This window comes from Hippocampus bargibanti, linkage group LG13, assembly GCF_051943395.1.
Source record: "Hippocampus bargibanti isolate YZ-2025 linkage group LG13, ASM5194339v1, whole genome shotgun sequence".
In the NCBI taxonomy this organism is placed as follows: domain Eukaryota; kingdom Metazoa; phylum Chordata; class Actinopteri; order Syngnathiformes; family Syngnathidae; genus Hippocampus; species Hippocampus bargibanti.
Window position 1 is genome coordinate 1,971,076 of NC_142746.1, and position 18,039 is coordinate 1,989,114.

At 42.2% G+C, this 18,039-nt stretch overlaps 2 protein-coding genes across 4 annotated transcripts; one reads left to right on the forward strand and one right to left on the reverse strand.

Moving 5' to 3' along the window:
• Positions 1 to 30: 30 nt before the first annotated feature.
• Positions 31 to 9,431, reverse strand: supt3h (SPT3 homolog, SAGA and STAGA complex component). Its single transcript, XM_089012845.1, has 12 exons — positions 9,360 to 9,431; positions 8,874 to 8,984; positions 7,255 to 7,339; positions 5,539 to 5,625; positions 5,353 to 5,449; positions 5,146 to 5,279; positions 4,978 to 5,053; positions 3,749 to 3,861; positions 2,184 to 2,288; positions 1,941 to 2,072; positions 238 to 327; positions 31 to 171 (listed from the first exon to the last, which is right to left on the reverse strand). Exons 1-12 carry the CDS (start codon positions 9,422 to 9,424, stop codon positions 130 to 132), a joined length of 1,137 nt encoding a protein of 378 aa, XP_088868971.1. The 5' UTR covers positions 9,425 to 9,431; the 3' UTR covers positions 31 to 129.
• On the forward strand, positions 7,349 to 17,095 carry runx2a (RUNX family transcription factor 2a). Of its 3 annotated transcripts, XR_016116988.1 has the most exons (8): positions 7,349 to 7,602; positions 8,780 to 8,834; positions 10,044 to 10,219; positions 10,358 to 10,517; positions 13,015 to 13,119; positions 13,217 to 13,276; positions 14,766 to 15,194; positions 16,976 to 17,095. XR_016116988.1 is itself a non-coding variant. In XM_089012847.1 (7 exons), the coding sequence occupies exons 2-7, from the start codon at positions 8,786 to 8,788 to the stop codon at positions 15,080 to 15,082; spliced, it is 867 nt and encodes a 288-aa protein (XP_088868973.1). In that variant the 5' UTR covers positions 7,349 to 7,602; positions 8,780 to 8,785; the 3' UTR covers positions 15,083 to 16,762. The 3 variants fall into 3 exon arrangements, 2 of the variants coding, with proteins under 2 accessions (XP_088868973.1, XP_088868974.1); XM_089012847.1 differs by lacking the exon at positions 16,976 to 17,095 and having other exon boundaries at positions 14,766 to 16,762; XM_089012848.1 differs by lacking the exons at positions 7,349 to 7,602; positions 16,976 to 17,095 and having other exon boundaries at positions 8,214 to 8,834; positions 14,766 to 16,762.
• Positions 17,096 to 18,039: the final 944 nt, after the last annotated feature.

The following is an 18,039-nucleotide window of genomic DNA, read 5'->3' on the forward strand; positions in this document are numbered from 1 at the left end:
TTTCTGTACTATCTTTGTGTTTTTTTTTTTTTTTTGTTCATTCCCGCAACGCCAGATTGTGTATTCTGAGCGATGTATACAAACTGCCCACCCAAAAAAATAAATCCACGCGTCTGGGGAGAAGAGGGATCAACAAGCCAGGTAAGCCATTCCGTTCCTCCTGTAGGCATTCTGAAAGAAACACGAAGCTTTTTTTTCAACATTTTTGGATGCGAATTTGCACCGACGTCCACTTACGGTATGTCGGTAGTTGTATCTTCGCATGGCCTCCCGGATGTGACAAGGTTGGATGGCGCCGCTGGTGGGTTCTGCTGTGGCGGGACAGCTCTGAAATAACATCGTTTTAAGAGCAATTCAGACAATCGCTTATTTTTTTAGAGGGGGGGCTAAAAAAAATTATTAAAAATATTAAAATAATTACAAATTAATTTAACCCATTTACACCAAGCGTCGATGAAAAGGTTTCTTCAGCCGTCATCTGTACTTCTTTGAAGGTGTCGGACGTTTCGCTTCTTATCCAAGAAACTTCGTCAGCAAACTAAAGTCTTACTGGTAGTTTAGGCCCTATATATATATCCCTACTGTCCAGACATGGCGGTGCCGGACTCTGCTCTCAGGTTGGGGGGAGCAGAGGACTACTCCCTGCAACTCCACTGATTGTTCCTATTGTTCTGACTAACGACTGGCCTGATTGCCCCACTTCGACCGGTATCACCTCATCAGTATTACTAATCCTATGTTGCCTAAGCAGGCTATTGTATGAACGATCCAAATTGAACCTATGATGAAGAAACCTTTTCATCGATGGACGACTGTACGACTGAGAGCTTACACTGACGTATTACACCAAGCGTGTTTATATGAACACAGATCAATTCATTTTTAAACGCGTTCATGTTGTTTCTTGCCACATTATTGTTAATTCTTAATTATACATCATAATATTGTTAATTATATACAGTAATACCTTGGCTTACGAACTTTTCACCTTACGAACATTAAATTCGCAATAATATAATCTTGGCATACGAACTAGTTTTCGGTGGATGAACCAAACCACACGGTGCCACTATGGCTGGCGGACTAGTTTTCCACATACCCTTTGAGTGCAGATTTGGTTTGTTATCAAGTGGAGTACTTTTGCTATTATGGGACCGAAAAAAACCCAACCACATGCTAGTGTTAAGCCGAAGAAGACACAAAAGAAAATGACGGTCGAGCAGAAGAAGGAGATCATCGATAAACACCAACGAGGTGTGCGTTTGTGCGAGTTAGCGTCCCACTACCAGTACGCTAAGGCGACCGCTGCTACGTGTGGCTAAGGGTGTTTCTGTGTTGTCTAGGCAACGGTCTCAGGCAATAGAAGAGGTTGAAAAACTTCTGTTGATTTTGATTAACAAAAAGCAGTTAGCAGGGGACAGTGTGAGTGAGGGTATTATCGCAGAGAAAGCACGGCAGGGAACGACATCGACCATCACAAAGGTCAATAAAACCACTTTATTAGACAATACAGTTTATTTCTTTCATTGCAATACAATAATTTATTATACATAAAATAAGGTATATTTTGTGTAGTTTTAAGGCTTATTTAGGAGAAAATTATGTTTTATGGGGACCTGGAAACGGATTATTCTTATTTTCAATGGTTTCCTATGGGAAATTCATTTTTGGAAGACACACTTTTCTTACACACACTTTCTGGGAACCAATAAGTTTGGAAGCGGAGGTATCACGACTACATTTGAACCTATTTGATACTCTGTTTTGATTTTATTGTGATTTTTTAAAATCTATGTTCATATGAACATGCTCATTGTAAATGCGTTCATTTTTTTTAATAGTTTTTAGTTTAATAGAGTTTAATTAATAGAGTTTAATAATTTAAATTCCTCTCAAATCATGCATTTTCTTGGTTGTGACCGAGATAACGTCATTCTGACCTTTTTCCGTTTCCTCTGCCGCGCTCGCCCGTCCAGGCTTCCGTTGCCTTGGAGGAGGGGCTTGGAAGAGTGGGAGGAGCTGGGAGTGGATGGAGGCGTGGCCTCGGGGGACTCGGGGGATTCTTTTTTGACCTGTCAGACCAAAAAAAAAAAAACGTGAATTTCACCTCAGGAAAGCTAACAAATAAATCCAAAGACCAAAAACCACTTTGACGTTGACGGCGGGCGTGCGTGCGTGAGTACCTCAGCGTGCGTGTTGTAGTGTATGTGGCTAGCTGAAATGACGTGAGAGACGGCGTTGGTTTTTACCACCGTCTCCTGCTTCACCAGCAGTGACAAGTCCACAATCTGCAACCAAGAAACGATGATTAAACAGTGATACAAACGCTTTCGCTTCACGAACATTAAATTCGCAAGCATATAGTCTTGGCTGACGAACTAGTTTTCGGCAGAGGAACCAAACCACACAGCGCCACGGTGGCTGGCGGACTAGTTTTCTTTGAATGCAGATGTGGTTTGTTATCGAGTGGAGTACTTTTGCTATTATGGGAGCAAAAAAGACCCCACCACAGGCTAGTGTTAAGCCAAAGACGACACAAAAGAAAATGACGGTGGAGCAGAAGATCACCGAAAAACACCAATGAGGTGTGCGTTTGTGTGACTTAGCTGTTCCAGTACCATTACGCTAAGTCCACCATTGCTATCATCCATTGACAACTACCATCACAAAGGTAAATAAAATGACTTTATTATACAGTAGTTTATTTCTTTCATTACAATCTAATAGCACATTTATTATACATAAAATAAGGTATATTTTGTGTAGTTTTAAGGCTTATTTCGTAGAAAATTATGTTTTATGGGGCTCTAGGAACGGATTACAGTGTTACCTCGGTTTACGAACATTAAATTTATCAAAATTTTACCTTAGCATACGAACTATTTTTCGGGGTACACACAGAGCTGCCAAAACGAGTGATGTGTTGTTCGCGAACGAGCCCGTTCGCCTCACAAGAAAATGGCAGCCGGCTTGTTTTTGTCCTCTATTCCCCACCCCCGGTCGTCGGTTAAAGCCACGTGATTGGTCAAGAATCCAGCAGTGAGGGGAGGTGGTTTAAACATTAAAGAGACAGGCAGACGACAGAGTGACAAAATGGATAGAAAACAGTGAAATTTGGACTCGTTTCAACTTTGATAGTTCAAAGGCAGAGTGTAGACTGCAAGGTTAAAATTCCCATCAATCAGGCTCCACAAATAACCCGCTCAAGCCATCTGTACACTTGATGCAAAAACGTTCCTCATCAAGTGTTTAATGTTGATGAAACTGGCCACTCCATTGCATCAAGCCATCAACGACCATCACAAAGGTAAATAAAATGACTTTATTATACAATACAGTTTATTTCTTTAATTATCATACCATAGCACATTTATTATACGGTATATTTTGTGTAGTTTTAAGGCTTAGAAAATTAGGAAGTAGAAATTATGTTTTATGGGGACCTGGGAACGGATTATTCTCATTTTAATGGTTTCCTATTGGAAATCAATTTTTGGTATACACACTTTTCGCCTTTCACACTCTGTCAGGAAACCAATTAAGTTCGTAAGCGAAGGTATCACTGTATTCTCATTTTAATCGTTTCTTATCAGAAATAAATGTTTTGAAGACAAACGTTTTGCTTTACAAACACTTTGTGGGAACCAATTAAGTTCGTCAGCTGAGGTAGCACTGTATTTAGGAAAGGGATAAAGCAAAAAAAAAAAGTGAAGGTATGAATGGATGGATGGATGGATGATGCGGTTACCTGGGCGACAGTTTCATAGGCCAGATAGGAGAGTATCTCCATGGCGATACCGTTGGGTTTGAGGTCCAGGGTGCTGCAATCCAGCCAGTCGCGGAACTTGGATGCTTTTTTGGCTGCACGGAAAAATACGTGTCATTTCTGAAAAAAAGAATCTGTGCATACATTTTTTAAAAATATCTTATTGAAAAATGGAATGCTATGTACAGGTAACAACCGACTTAGGACCAGCTCGACTTACGACCACCCGTACTTACGACCACGACCTCCATTTTTAAAATTTTAATTCTACGCCTGGCACTGCAACGCGCTACTAGGCCGTCAATGTGTTTGCCAATTTTGGCCAGCCAGCCAGCATCTCACTCGCACAGCAATCGACTGTGTGATGGCACCAGTGGGGGGAGTTTGCGAGTCATTTAGCCTACGAGTCTCTTTTCAACATTTTGAATGGATTTTGACTTACGACCATTTTGACTTACGACCGTTTAGTCGGAACGGAACTCGGTCGTAAGTCGGATGTTTCGGATGTATTTATGCATTCATGCAAGTTTTTTCTTGTTGCCGCGGGCCTCGTTGTAATTATGAATTTGGGGAAGCCATTATGACATCAAGAACGCACAACAAATTAAAGCCTATTCGTTTATTTTACTTCAAGATGGTGCCACAAGAGTGGCGGCCTTTCCAGAAGCTCCTGTATTTTGTTTTTCTACTTCTTTCCTTTCCTCTTCCTTTCATAACTTTGCTCCTGTGTTACTTCCGGGTAGAGTGAACGCTGGTGCGAATGGCTGCCGCTGCTCACCCGCACAGAAAAATCCTGTGACTGTAAAGTGTCCTTGACAGTTTTGAAAGCCACTTAGAAATTAAATGTATTATTATTATTTATGATTGTTATTGTGGTTTACATGGGTCTATTTGAAAATTTTCTTCTGACTTTAGCAAGCAAAATGGCACGTCACATGCTTGATTTGCGGCCGAATAAAATTATGTCGCGGGCCAGCATTGGCCCGCGAGCCTTGACTTTGACACCTGTGATGTAAATGATGAGCCAGATCGCTGAATAGAAAGAGAGCTAGCTCGCTCGCTAGCTTGATAGTTTAGCATTGAGTTTCACAAGTTAGATTTGCTTTCGCGGGCCGAATAAAATGATGTGGCCGGCCAGATTTGGCCTGCGGGCCTGAACATGGACACCAGTGCATTAATGGCTATCAGATGGTACGACCAAAGACAGTTACCAAAGCTGAGCTGCCGACTCTCACAGAACTCGACGTACTGCGTCTGGTCCATGGCTCTGCTGTGACGCTCCATACGCTGCAATCCCATAATCCCAATAATCCCATAATCAAAATCAGAACCCTCATTCAACCGCCAGGTTGGAAGGACCCGTTTCCATGGCAACACACCTCCAGCCTCTCTTGCTTGACAGGGTCCATCTCCTGCCGCTCGGACAGGGACAGTAGCTCGCCCGTGTGGTCCAACCACAGCAGGTAATCCTGAGCCAAACGCTGGCGGCGCTGGTTGCCCCCGGTGACCGTGCCTGGCGACCCAGATTCCTTGTTATGATTGATCATCAGGGGGGGTGATTGAGTGGGGGCTCAGGGGTCACGCACCTTGCTCCGGCTGCCCGTCATCATCATCCAGGCCCTTGAGAAGCTTTGACTTGTAGTCGCGGAATTGGAGATACTTCAACAGCCTTGCGACTTTTCTCTGCGCAAAGTCGTTTTGTTTTTAGGAACATTTCAGAAAGACAAACACGCCCCCCAAAAAATGTTTGTTTTTGTGTTTACTGTGCTGACCTTGTCTCTGCGCATCAAGAAGAGGATGTCCTCCACGGCGATGACCCTTGAACCTCGGAGGTTGGCGCCCTCGCTGGCCTGATGAAGCTGACAGGCAAGTTGTACTTTTAAAACCATGTCCAAATGATCAATGAACATTGATATCTTGGCTTACGAAGGCTTTAGCGAACCAACTTTTCACCTTACGAACGTTAAATTCGCGAGAATATAATCTTAGCATACGAACTAGTTTTCATATGCTAAGGGGGGGTTACAGAAACAACACAACCACACGAAAGGGAGACGACAGAGCTTGAAACAAAAAAAACAAAAGTGAAAAAAGAAACAACAACAAAAGTGAAATGGATAGAAAAAGTGACATTTGGACTTGTTTCAACTTTATTGATAGTTCAAAGGCAGAGTGTAGACTGCAAGGTTAAAATATCCCATCAATCAGGCTCCACAAATAACCCGCACAAGCCATCTGTACAATTTGAAGAGAACATACAAGCAAGGGAACCAGCTATTAATGCAGTTTGCCTGCATCTTTTGCAATATCACAACTTCTAAGATGTACAACCCAGAGCTCCTTGAGACACTTTATGCAAAAAGCTATCCATTCCATCAAGCCATCCACGACCATGTGTCTGTGTCTGCTCAGATGTGTGTGTTATTATACATAAAATAAGGTATATTGTGTGTAGTTTTAAAGGACAACCGACATCACTTTTTTGTTTCTTAACTGACATCAGAAAAACGTTTTATAGCATCTAAAATACCCAAAACAAATGCAAAACACCAATAAAAATGACTTAAAGTGTGTAAAAAGTACTTCAATTTGAAACCGGAAGTGGCCAGTTTCAGAAGGTCCCGCCCTCAGTTCGTGACGTCATGCTAAGACGTCTTGCCTTGCTCGAGAATCAAAACAATGGCTTCAGATTCGGAGAATATGCTTTCTTGTTACTCATCCAGTTACGAATATGATTGAAAGAGTTCTGAAGAGGAAAGCATACATGTTTGCAATCGATTAAATAATTTATTCCGTGCCATTTTGAGGTATCTGGGGGCAGGAAATGTAGCACAAAAAGAGGCAGAAAATGGCGACAAAACTCCTGTCAGGAATTTTTCAGCCCCTTTCCACAGGCTGATTAATTCCTTACATGGAGCTTTGTCGCCCTCTTCTGCGTCTTTTTTTGGTGCTACACGAAGTTTTCAGACCAGCCAAGTACAGCCAAATGCATTGACGTGATGGAAGGACTGCTACAATATGTCCTTTTTTTCTATCAGGGGCATTCCTTTAATGACGTCACGTACGGACTCGTCACCAACTGAAAAAAAAAGACTTTCGGAATATGAAGCGCGAGTCTTAAAACGTAAAATATAGCTATATGTGGTGGAATCTTTGTAAAATACGCTCAGTAGAAGTCATTTGAAGCCATTTTACAAATTATGGACACAACTTGTCCGAAGGTTGTCCATCAAGGCTTATGTAGTTGAAAATTATGTTTTATGGGGACCTGGGGACGGATTATTCTCATTTTAATGGTTTTCTAGGGGAAATTAATGTTTGGAATACACACCTTTCACCTTACACGCACTTTCTGGGAACCAATTAAGTTCGTAAGCCAAGGTATCACTGTATTTTGCATCACTGTATTTTTGCTATCTTCGAAGATACTGTTGAAAAAATTCGCCAAATCCAAATGTCCGCTCTCTTCCATTGAAACGGTACGTTACCATGGTGATAAGCTGCGTATGCACAATGTCCTCCACCAGGGCTGCCGTCTCGTGGAGCGGCCTGCGAGCGTCTCCGAGGGCAAACCTAACACACACACACACCTTCATTTGCATATAGAAAAAGTAGTTCCTGGACAATGCCAAAAACTGAAAACCACATCCCCGACATCCCTTCTCATCTTTCCCTAGTCCGCCTCCGCAGTCCTGTGACTGGCCGTCAGCGGCTGTCAATCACACGGCCAAGAGGAGTTTTCCTTTTTGAGGTTGCGGGCTCGATGCTGAGGCTTGGGATTCGGTTTTTGGGGTTGACGTGGTTGCAGGCATCTCCCACCGCCAATAACACAGCAGGTGAGTCCATGTGGCTCGCTATCTATTCACTATCTAGCTGTCTGTCTAGCTAGGTATCTGTTGGCTAACGATTGCCTAGCTAGCAAGTTTTCTATCTATTTGAGTTACTTCCGGGTTGAGTGAACGCTGGCGCGTGTGGCTACCGCGGCTCACCCGCAGAAAAACGTATCCTGTGACTGTAAAGTGACCTTGAGAGATTTGAAAGGCGCTTATAAATGAAATGTATTCTTCTTATTATTATTATTATTTTGGGGGGGGTCATAGGGGTCAAATTCTGATCCTTCTCTCTGATTCAAATGTTCATTGTGAGGCTTCAACTCAGCTTGCAGGTGATCCAATGATTTGAATCAGGTGTGTTGCAACAGAGAAACTTGAAAATGGTGGCCGTCCATGACCCTCTTCTTTGGGGTATCGGGGCCATGACGCATATTAGATTTGAGAGCAAAAAAACTTGTGAAAATTGATCAGGGGATCGATGAAAAGGTTTCTTCAGCCGTCATCTGTACTTCTTTGAAGGTGTCGGACATTTCGCTTCTTATCCAAGAGGCTTCGTCAGCTAATTAAAATCTTTTGCTGGTAGTTTTGGCCCTATATATATATATATATATATATATATATATATATATATATATATATATATATATATATACCGACTGTCCAGACGTGGCGGTGCCAGACTCTTCTGTGATTGGTCGCTGCTCTCAGGTTGGGGGGGAGCAGAGGACTACTCCCTGCGGCTACACTGATTACTTCTATTGTCCTGCCCGAGTATGGGGTCTACGACTGGCCTGATTGCCCCATTTGCGCTGGTATCACCTCATCAGCATAACTAAGCCTATGTTGCCTAAGAAGTCTGTTGTAGGAACGATCCAAATTGAACCTTACCCCACCATGGCGATTTAGTGAAGCGTTTTGCTGGTTTATGCAAATAGCTTCTTTTACTCCCCTACTCCCATCTATTTTCTTTCGCTAAGATTTATTATTATTATTAATAGTTCGCTGACAAAGCCTCTTGGATAAGAAGCGACACCTTCAAAGAAGCACAGATGACGGCTGAAGAAACCTTTTCATCGATGGTCCACTCCTGTACGACTGAGATCTTACACAGACGTGATCAGGGGGGGTGTATTTCGCCTCTATTGTGGTGTTGTGTGATTGACCATGTCTTCATAAACAGGTGGACATGGCTTCAAACAGTCTTTTCGGTCCTGGCAGCCACACGCTCGACGCAAGTGAGTCTGAATGCGTGTGTGTGTGTGTGTCTGTCGTACATCATCCCCTGGATTTCAGGTATGAAACTGGTCCTAGATGCTGCAGGACGTTCTCTGGAGCCTGTCGAAACAGCCATCTGGGATCTCTGGACCGATCCCAAACTCGTGACACTAAACAAAGACGTTGACACAATTTTTAGTCCTCGTAACGTATTGTATTTGTCAACAGTATTTGATGACATGCACAACAGTTTGAAAAAATGAATGGAAATCGCTTTTTCGTGCGATTTCCACTTCGTGTCGGGCCCAGTCAAACGCTAAAAATAAAACAACCGTCTTAAAATCCAACACACAAACGGGCACAGGTGTAACCGCACTGCTTCCCCTGCGGTTAGCAAATCTGAATAATAAAAAAGCACTCAGTTCCTCTGTATTCAAACGGTGCGGTTAAAAAGCCACCAATGCTCCGCAAATGCAAAAATATAAAATAAGGCAAAGGTTAACAAAGACACGACAGAAGACGGGGATAATAAGAATAAAACACACCAAAAGTTGTCGAGCACTGAGTCGCTGTTGTTTGTGTGAAAACCTGGCGCGCTTCGATGACGCATTTCCGGAGGTAAAATACTTAAACTGAATAATAACAAGAAAATAATAATACCGTTAATTATAATAATAATATATTTAATTTACAATCACCTTTCAAAACTTTCAAGTATACTTTAGAGTCACGGGATAAGTTTTTTTTCTGCCGGCGAGCAATGGCAGCCGGAAGCATCAGATATCACGCAACCCGGAAGTAATTCTATGCCTATGTTTTAATACCGTGAACATAGGAATCGAAATTAGTATTTGTATGTCGCATTTTGTTTTGGTAACTCGATAAATCTTGCATTATATCGTTAAAATTCACTTTGTTTTTAAAGATAAAATGTATTATTATTATTATTATTATTATTATTATTATTATTATTATTATCAAAAGAGAATAGTTCGGTCTCACGTGAAACGTCTTTTGGGGTAGGGGGTGTTTTTTTTAACATTATCATATTCGATTGTAAATAAGGAATCCTGAAGACTCGATTTTAACAAATGTGGACTTATCAATGCGCGTTATTTTGTTCGTATTTGTAAAATTGGCAAATCAAAGACGCGGACCACACAATTCAAACACATGTACGGTAACATCACAACAATTAAAGTTGTCCATTTTGTGTGGCTGTCAATCAGATGCCGTGACGAAACGACGTCCAGCTCCTTCGCCATCGAATCTCGATGTGGACGAAAGCGAAACGCGCACCGCAGCGCCCCCGCCTGGCCTGGTGGCCACCGACAGCCCCAATTTCCTGTGCAGCGGCCTGCCGCGTCACTGGAGGTGCAACAAGACTTTGCCTCGACCTTTCACCGTGAGCGCTCACACGCCTTCGTTTCAATGTCATTAAGTGATTATTTATGAAAATAAGAAAGAAATATAATAATCAGCGTTTTACGCAATCCGAGGCATGAGGAATCAGAGTCATGTGACCTTTTCCTCCATCGTGCAGGTAGTCTGTCTTGGCGATGACGTTGCAGATGGCGTCACAGTCACGCTGATGGCGGGAAACGACGACAACAGTAGCGGCGAGTTACGCAATGCCACCGCCACAGTGAAGCAGGGACACGCGCACTTCAACGATCTCCGCTTCGTCGGCCGCAGTGGCAGAGGTAGAAGGAAAATTAAGAAAAAGTCAAAAACGACGTGTACCAATCAGTCACATCGATATTTCGGGCTTTTCCGTGATCTGCCTTAAATCGCCGAAAGAGATAATCGAATACTGTACTTATTTACCCATGGTGCATTGCATTATTTACTCCAAACATAACGGATGGTTGCGCTATGGAGCGTTAGAACATGAGTTAAACTGTAAAAGATATTAAAAAAATAGGCATCAAACAAACAATGTCGTTTTTTTAAAACAATCGAATACGTTTGTGGAACATAGAGACAATTTGTTGCAGCAACTGTTGTTAATTATTCGAATTTATTGGCTAATGGGAATGATTTCACAGCTGTCGCAGCTATAAAAATAATACATTTCATTTATAAGCGCCTTTCAAAACTCTCAAGGTCACTTTTCAATCACAGAAGAAGTATTTCTGTGGGTGAGCAGCGGCAGCCACAAGCGCCAGCGTTCACTCAACCCGAAAGTAAATAGATGGAAAGCTAGCTAGCTAATATGGAGCGAACTAATAGCCAGTTAGCTAATAGGTAGCAAATAGATAGCTAATAGAAAGCTAATAGATAGCCAGCTATAAGACTAGCTATATCAGAATCAGAATAATCTTTATTGCCAAGTATGTAGTACACCACAGGTGTCAAAGTCAAGGCCCGCGGGCCAAATCCGGCCCGCCACATCATTTTTTTTCGGCCCGCGAAAGCAAATCAAACTTGTTAAATTCCATGATGATTGCTAAAATCTGAGCCAAAATTTCATATTTTTGGATGTCAACCACAATAAAAGTCATTATTCTTGACTTCAGCTTTGAAAACAAGTTATTCATTAATTTGCTGTGTGCTCTATATGTAATATTTGAAGGGATTTAAACATTCTAATGGGTTCCCCAAATTCATAACGGCCCTCGAGAGGAAACGATAACTACAATGTGGCCCGCGGCAAAAATGACTTGGACACCACTGATGTACACTCAAGGAATTTGTCTCCGGTAGAACACGCTGCACTAGTATCATCATCAAAAAAGATCACTGAAATAAAATATAACTAATTGATAGCCAGCCAGGTAGCTAGCTAGCCGGCCAGTTAGCTAATAGATAGCTAATAGAAATCTAACAGAAAGCTAATAGATAGCCAGCTAGAAGACTAGCTATATCAGAATCAGAATAATCTTTATTGCCAAGTATGTAGAACATGTTGCACTAGTATTATCATCAAAAAGAACTAAAATATGAAAAATATAACTAATACATAGTCAGCCAAATAGCTAGCTACCGGCCAGGTAGCTAACAGATAGCTAATAGAAACCTAATAGATAGCCAATACACAGACAGCTAGACAACTAGCTATATAATATACAGTAAAGTCTCGTTATATCGATATCGGTTATATTGATAGTACCGCTTATTACGATACTATTTCTATGACCGCAAGGAGAAAATTACATGTGCGCAGGGTCGGATATATCGATAGTCCCGGTTATATCGATATTTTTCGGACTCCCGAGAATATCGATATAACGAGACTTTACTGTACAGGTAACATCCGACTTACGACCACCCGTACTTACGACCACGACTTCCAGATCCTATTTTAATAAATAAACACATGGCACCGCAACGCGCTAGCAGGCCGGCAACATGTACGCCAATTTTGGCCAGCAAACATCTCACTCTCACACTGCAATTGACCATGTGATGGCACCACAGAGGAGGAGTTTGTGAGTCATTTAACCTCCGAGTCTCTATTCAACATTTTGAATGGATTTCAATTTACGACCATTTTGACTTACGACCGTTTGGTCGGAATGGAACTCGGTCGTAAGTCAGATGTTCCATGTACAGTGAGACCTCAACTTACAAACACCTTAACTTACAAACTTTTCGTCTTACAAACGTCAAATTTATGAAAATTAAACCTTATAATAAGCACTATTTTCATAATACACACCCACCACGGCTGGCGGAGTGATCTTCGGCGGAAGCACATGACCAGACAGCACCAACAGTCCTTATGGAAGGTGAATCTCCTTCCATAAGCCATCAACGACCATCAAAAAGGTAAATAAAACTTTGTTTTAAATCACAGTTTATTTCTTTAATTACAGTCGGCATGTAATGCGCCTCTCTTTCCGAACAACAATTCCCTTTGACCTCCAACGCCATTCCATCAAGCCATAAATGACCATCACAAATGTAAATAAAGTGACTTTATGATACAATTCAGTGTATTTCTTTCATTACAATACAATAGCACATTTATTATACATAGAATAAGGTATGTTGTGTGTAGTTTTAAGGCTTATTTAGTTGAAAACTATATTTTATGGAAACCTGGGAACGGATTATTCCCATTTTAATGGTTTCCTATGGGAATTTTTTTTTGAGATACACACTTTTCGCCTTACACACTCTGTCTGGGAACCAATTAAGTTCGTAAGTTGAGGTCTCACTGTGTATAAAATCTGTTTATTTTTTTTCTCTTTCCAGGTAAGAGTTTCACCCTGTCCATCAATGTGCTGACCACGCCCCCTCAGGTGGCCACGCTGCACAGGGCCATCAAGGTCACGGTGGATGGTCCGCGCATGCCCAGGCGTCAGTACATACAACATTGATATATATTTATTCTTTTTTTTCCCTTAATTCGTAGCTGTGTGGTCTTGAGACCGTCACTTTTTATGTCCACTTTCAGGCCAGCGTCAAAAAGAAGCAGCACTTTTCAGGTCATCCATATGCGGCATGATCTCTTCAGGTAAAAATGTGTAACGTGGTGGTCAAGCAAATCAAGCGTGTCAAGTGCCATGCTCATCTATCAAGCTAGCAAGCGATCGAGCTAACTAGCGATTGAACTAGATAGCGATCGCGATCCAGCTAGTTGGCGATCCAGCTAGTTGGCAATCGAGCTAGCTGGCGAGCGAGCTAGCGGACGATCGAGCTAGCTGGCGATCGAGCTAGCTAGCAATCGAGCTGTTAAGATCTCTTTCTATTTAGCTAGTTAGCTAATCCCTTATATCACAAGTGTCCCAGGGGCAATCAAGGCCCAGGGGTCAAATCTGGCTCCCCCCATCATTTTATTCGGCCCGCAAAAGCAAATCAAACTTGTGAAATTCCATGCTTGTCTATGAAGGCTAGCGAGCAAGCTACCTCTGTTTCTATTCAGCTAGTTGGATAATCCTTTCCATCACAGGTGTCAAAGTTAAAGCCACAGGGGCAAAATCTGGCCCGTCGCATCATTTTATTTGGCCCGCGAAAGCAAATCAAACTTGTGAAATTCCATGCTCGTCTATCAAGCTAGCTAGCGAGCGAGCCAGCCGGCGATCGAGCTAGTTGGCGATCGAGCTAGCTGGCGATCGAGCTAGTTAGCGATTGAGCTAACTAGCGATCGAGCTAGCTATCAGGGGTCAAATCTGTCTCGCCGCATCATTTAATTCGGCCCGCAAAAGCAAATCAAACTTGCTTGTCTATGAAGCTAGCTAGCGAGCAAGCTATCTCTGTTTCTATTCAGCTAGTTGGTTAATCCCTTACATCACATGTATCAAAATCAAGGCACAGGGGCCAAATCTGGCCCATCACATCATTTTATTCGGACCGCAAAAGCAAATCAAACTTGTGAAATTCCATGCTCGTCTATCAAGCTAGCTTGCGAGTGAGATAGCTAGCTCTGTTTCTATTCAGCTAGTTGGATAATCCCTTACATCGCAGGTGTCAAAATAAAGGCCCCTGGGGCCAAATCTGGCCTATCACATCATTTTATTCGGCCCATGAAAGCTAATCAAACTTGTGAAATTTCATGCTTGTCTATCAAGCTAGCTAGCGAGCGAGCTAGCTATCTCTGTTAAGTCAACTAGTTGGATAATCCCTTACATTACAGGTGTCCAAGTCAAGGGCCGGGGGCCAAATCTGGCCCATCGCATCATTTTATTCGGCCCGCAAAAGTAAATTAAGCATGTGAAGTACGAGGATGCTTGTTGAAGTCCAAAAAAAAAAAAAAAATAATAATTAAAATTGTCCCATGTCAACCACAATAACAGTCATTATTTGTAACTTCAAATTGGAAAGCTACGTATTTATGAATTTCTATTATGTGGAGGTGATGAAACATTGTAATGGCTTCTCCCTAATTCAAAATGGCCCCAGAGAAGAAAGCTGAACGACAATGTGGCCCCGCCCCCGGCAAAAAAAAAATGACTGACAGCTAAACGGAGCAACCATTTTGGGTAACCAAAGTCCTCCTTCTCCAGATTGCAGATCCTCCTCCTCGTCCGCCTCGTTTTGGTCTTGTGAGTCATCCCTGTTGGGCCAAATGGCCGCCCTGACGTCTCCCCGAATACACCCGCCTCACCACCAGCACCATCACCGGCGCCATTATGGCGTTCAGACCCCCGCCTACCTGAGCTCGGCGCCCCCCCCTCCGGTCAACCACGTCGGCCCTTTCTACTACGCGGCCGCCGATCGCGTGGGAGATGACGACAATGGCGGCGCGGCGGCGTTGAGCGCTTCCATCGAAGGGGCGTGTTTTACCCTCAGGGGGGAGGAGCCTGTGTGGAGACCTTATTGAGATGCGCTTGCCAGATAACAATAATAATAATAATAATAATACATTTACTTTATAAGCGGCTTTCAAGACTCACAAGTTCACTCTACAATCACAGGATAAAGTTTTTCTGTGGGTAAGCAGCGGCAGCCACACGTGCCAGCGTTCACTCAACCCAGAAGTAACTCAAATAGATAGAAAGCTAGCTAGCTAAAAGAGAGCCAGCTACCACAGACACAGCCAGCTAATAAATAGCTAGCTATATCGGCAATAGATAGCAAGCTAATAGCCAGCTCGCTGTATAGCTTATAGCTAGCTAGCTAAATAGCAGACAAACTGTCATGCTATTCCGGTACAAATATTGATAATAATAATGCTTATCATTTATACGCCCCTTTCAAAACTCTCAAGGTCACTTTACAGTCACAGGATAAGATTTTCTGTGGGTGAGCAGCGGCAGCCACACGCGCCAGCACTCACTCAACCCAGAAGTAACTCAAATACATAGATAGCCAGCTATATCGCTAATAACTATTAGCGATATTGCTAGCCAACTACCAGCGACACAGCCAGCTAATAGATAGCTCGCTATATCATCAATAGCCAGCTTGCTATATAGCTAATAGCTAGTTAGCTAGATAGCAGTAAAACTGTCGTGCTATGTCGATACAAATGTTGACAAAATAATACATTTCATTTATAAGCGCCTTTCAAAACTCACTTCAAGTTCACTTTACAGTCACAAGATTTCTGTGTGTGAGCAGCAGCGGCCAAACGCGACAGCATTCACTCAACCCGGAAGTAACTCAAAAAGATAGGAAGCTAGCTAGCTAGCAAGTAGATAGCCAGCCAGCTAATAGATAGCCAGATAGCCAATAGATAGCCAGCGAGCTAGTTAGCTAATATGTTTCCTGACTCAAATAGATAACTATCTCGCTATTTAGATAAGAGGTAGCTAGCCAGATAGCTAATAGACAGCTAAATTATCCAAATCCAAATGTTTTTGCGACAATTTGGACCTGAAAATTTTCGCAAAGTCCCAGTTGGAAAGTCATCGTAAAAATGGTCATCATTATCACGGCAGTACATACAACAATCCAAAATTTAAATCCAAAAAGAATGCGATAGTTTCACGTATCAAACATATCAAGCAATCGATAAAAAGGTTTCTTCAGCCGTCATCTGTACTTCTTTGAAGGTGTCGGACATTTCGCTCCTCATCCGAAGAGCTTCGTCAGCTAACTAAAGTTGTGCTGGTAACCCTGGTAGCACGATAAAAATTCATTTGTCTTACAAAAGACTTCTTAGGTCGTTACCACATCGGCTTAGTCATGCTGATGAGTTGATACCAATAGCGAATGGGGCAATCAAAGCCAGTCTTAGGACATAATCAGACCATGACCGCCAGACCTCGCACCGCCGGAAACGTGTACTCTAATTTTGGCCAGCCAGCATGTCACACACTTGCACAGCAATCTACTGCGTGACTACACTCAATACAGTACCAGATTTATAAATGAAGTTTAAATAGTTTGGTATCTAATACTATTCAATAGAAAAAAGTTGCTTAAAAACAACAGATTGACATTGTATACTATCCTGTCATGCAAACGTCACGTCGGCCATTTTGATTGGATTTCGACTTACGACCATTTGACTTACGACCGTTTTGTCAGAACAGAACCCGCTCGGATGTTACCTGTATAAGGTCAGTTACCAGCACAACTTTAGTTGCCTGACGAAGCTCTTCGGATGAGGAGTGAAATGTCCGACACCTTCAAAGAAGTACAGATGTTGGTTGAAGAAACCTTTTCCCCGATGGATCACTCTTGTACGACTGAGAGCCTACACGGACATATTAACTAGTGCCGAGTCAAAACATTTGTGTGAGTTAATATGATGTAAATATTCACGCAGGCACTTGTCAGCCGAGTGTCAGAGGAGGTGCGGCTGCCCAGATAAGCCCTCACCACCTTTGGGTGTGCATTGGTGACACTGAAGAAGCGCCTCCAAAAAAGAACAATCAAGGAAGGTCAGGTGACCCCAATTTGCATGTGAGTGCTCCTCTAAGGCAAAGTTATGTAACAGTGATGTGATATCAGAGGTGGGAAATATGCGTGCGCATATTTTATGTACACATGGACAGGAATAGGAACGTTGAGTCTATCCGAGTACTCAGTTTAGCACAGTGTGAGTGAGGGTATTAGAAAGCACGGCAACTTCACTCGGGTATCATCAAGAGGCAACTACAACGACCATCACAAAGGTCAATAAAACCACTTGATTGTACAGGACAGTTTATTTCTTTCATTACAATCCAATATCAGATTTATTATACATAAAATAAGGTATATTTTGTGTAGTTCTAAGGCTTATTTAGTAGAAAATGATGTTTTATGGCGACCTGCAAACAGATTATTCTCATTTTAATGGTTTCTTATGGGAAATAAATGTTTGGAAGACGAACTTTTCCCCTTACACACACTTTCTCAGAACTAATTACCGGTTAGTTTGTAACCTGATGTATCACTGTATTTTACTTTTATGGCTCTCTTAGTCAAAAAGGTTCCCGACCCCTTCATCAGAAAAAAAATTGTTAATTCCTAAATAATATGGGTCTGGAGTTATCGGAGCTTGAAATGCAGTACAAAATACATTATGTACTGTAAATATTGATTGATATAGCGCTGAAGCTGTAAAAAAAAAAAAAAAAAAAAAAACACTAACATGGACAAAAGGCAAATGCTGCCCCCTCGTGGAAGGGAAAAACATTGCCAGAGGTATGACCAGCGCTTTATCGGCACCCTAGCATGAGAAAAAAAAAACAAACAAATTCAGGAATGGCGCTTCCATGTCACACTGTGCAATCAATTCGGGAATGGCAGCGAATGAGTTAATAACATAGCAAAAAAAAAAAAAAAAATGAATTCCATTTTCGACGGTCAGTGCGGAAAACTTTCTATTTGCGGCATCTGTGCCAG

Bases quoted from the DNA above. Each gene is read 5' to 3' on its own strand.
- supt3h (XM_089012845.1), bottom strand. From the start codon at position 9,424: ATGCGTCATCGAAGCGCGCCAGGTTTTCACACAAACAACAGCGACTCA. The intron at 3,862-4,977 runs GTAACTGTCTTT...TTTTCCGTGCAG, and splicing joins GAGTCGGCAGCTCAGCTTTG to CCAAAAAAGCATCCAAGTTC. The intron at 2,289-3,748 runs GTAACCGCATCA...TCTTGGTTGCAG, and splicing joins CCTATGAAACTGTCGCCCAG to ATTGTGGACTTGTCACTGCT.
- runx2a (XM_089012847.1), top strand. From the start codon at position 8,786: ATGGCTTCAAACAGTCTTTTCGGTCCTGGCAGCCACACGCTCGACGCA. The intron at 8,835-10,043 runs GTGAGTCTGAAT...GCTGTCAATCAG, and splicing joins CAGCCACACGCTCGACGCAA to ATGCCGTGACGAAACGACGT. The intron at 10,518-13,014 runs GTAGAAGGAAAA...TTCTCTTTCCAG, and splicing joins CGTCGGCCGCAGTGGCAGAG to GTAAGAGTTTCACCCTGTCC.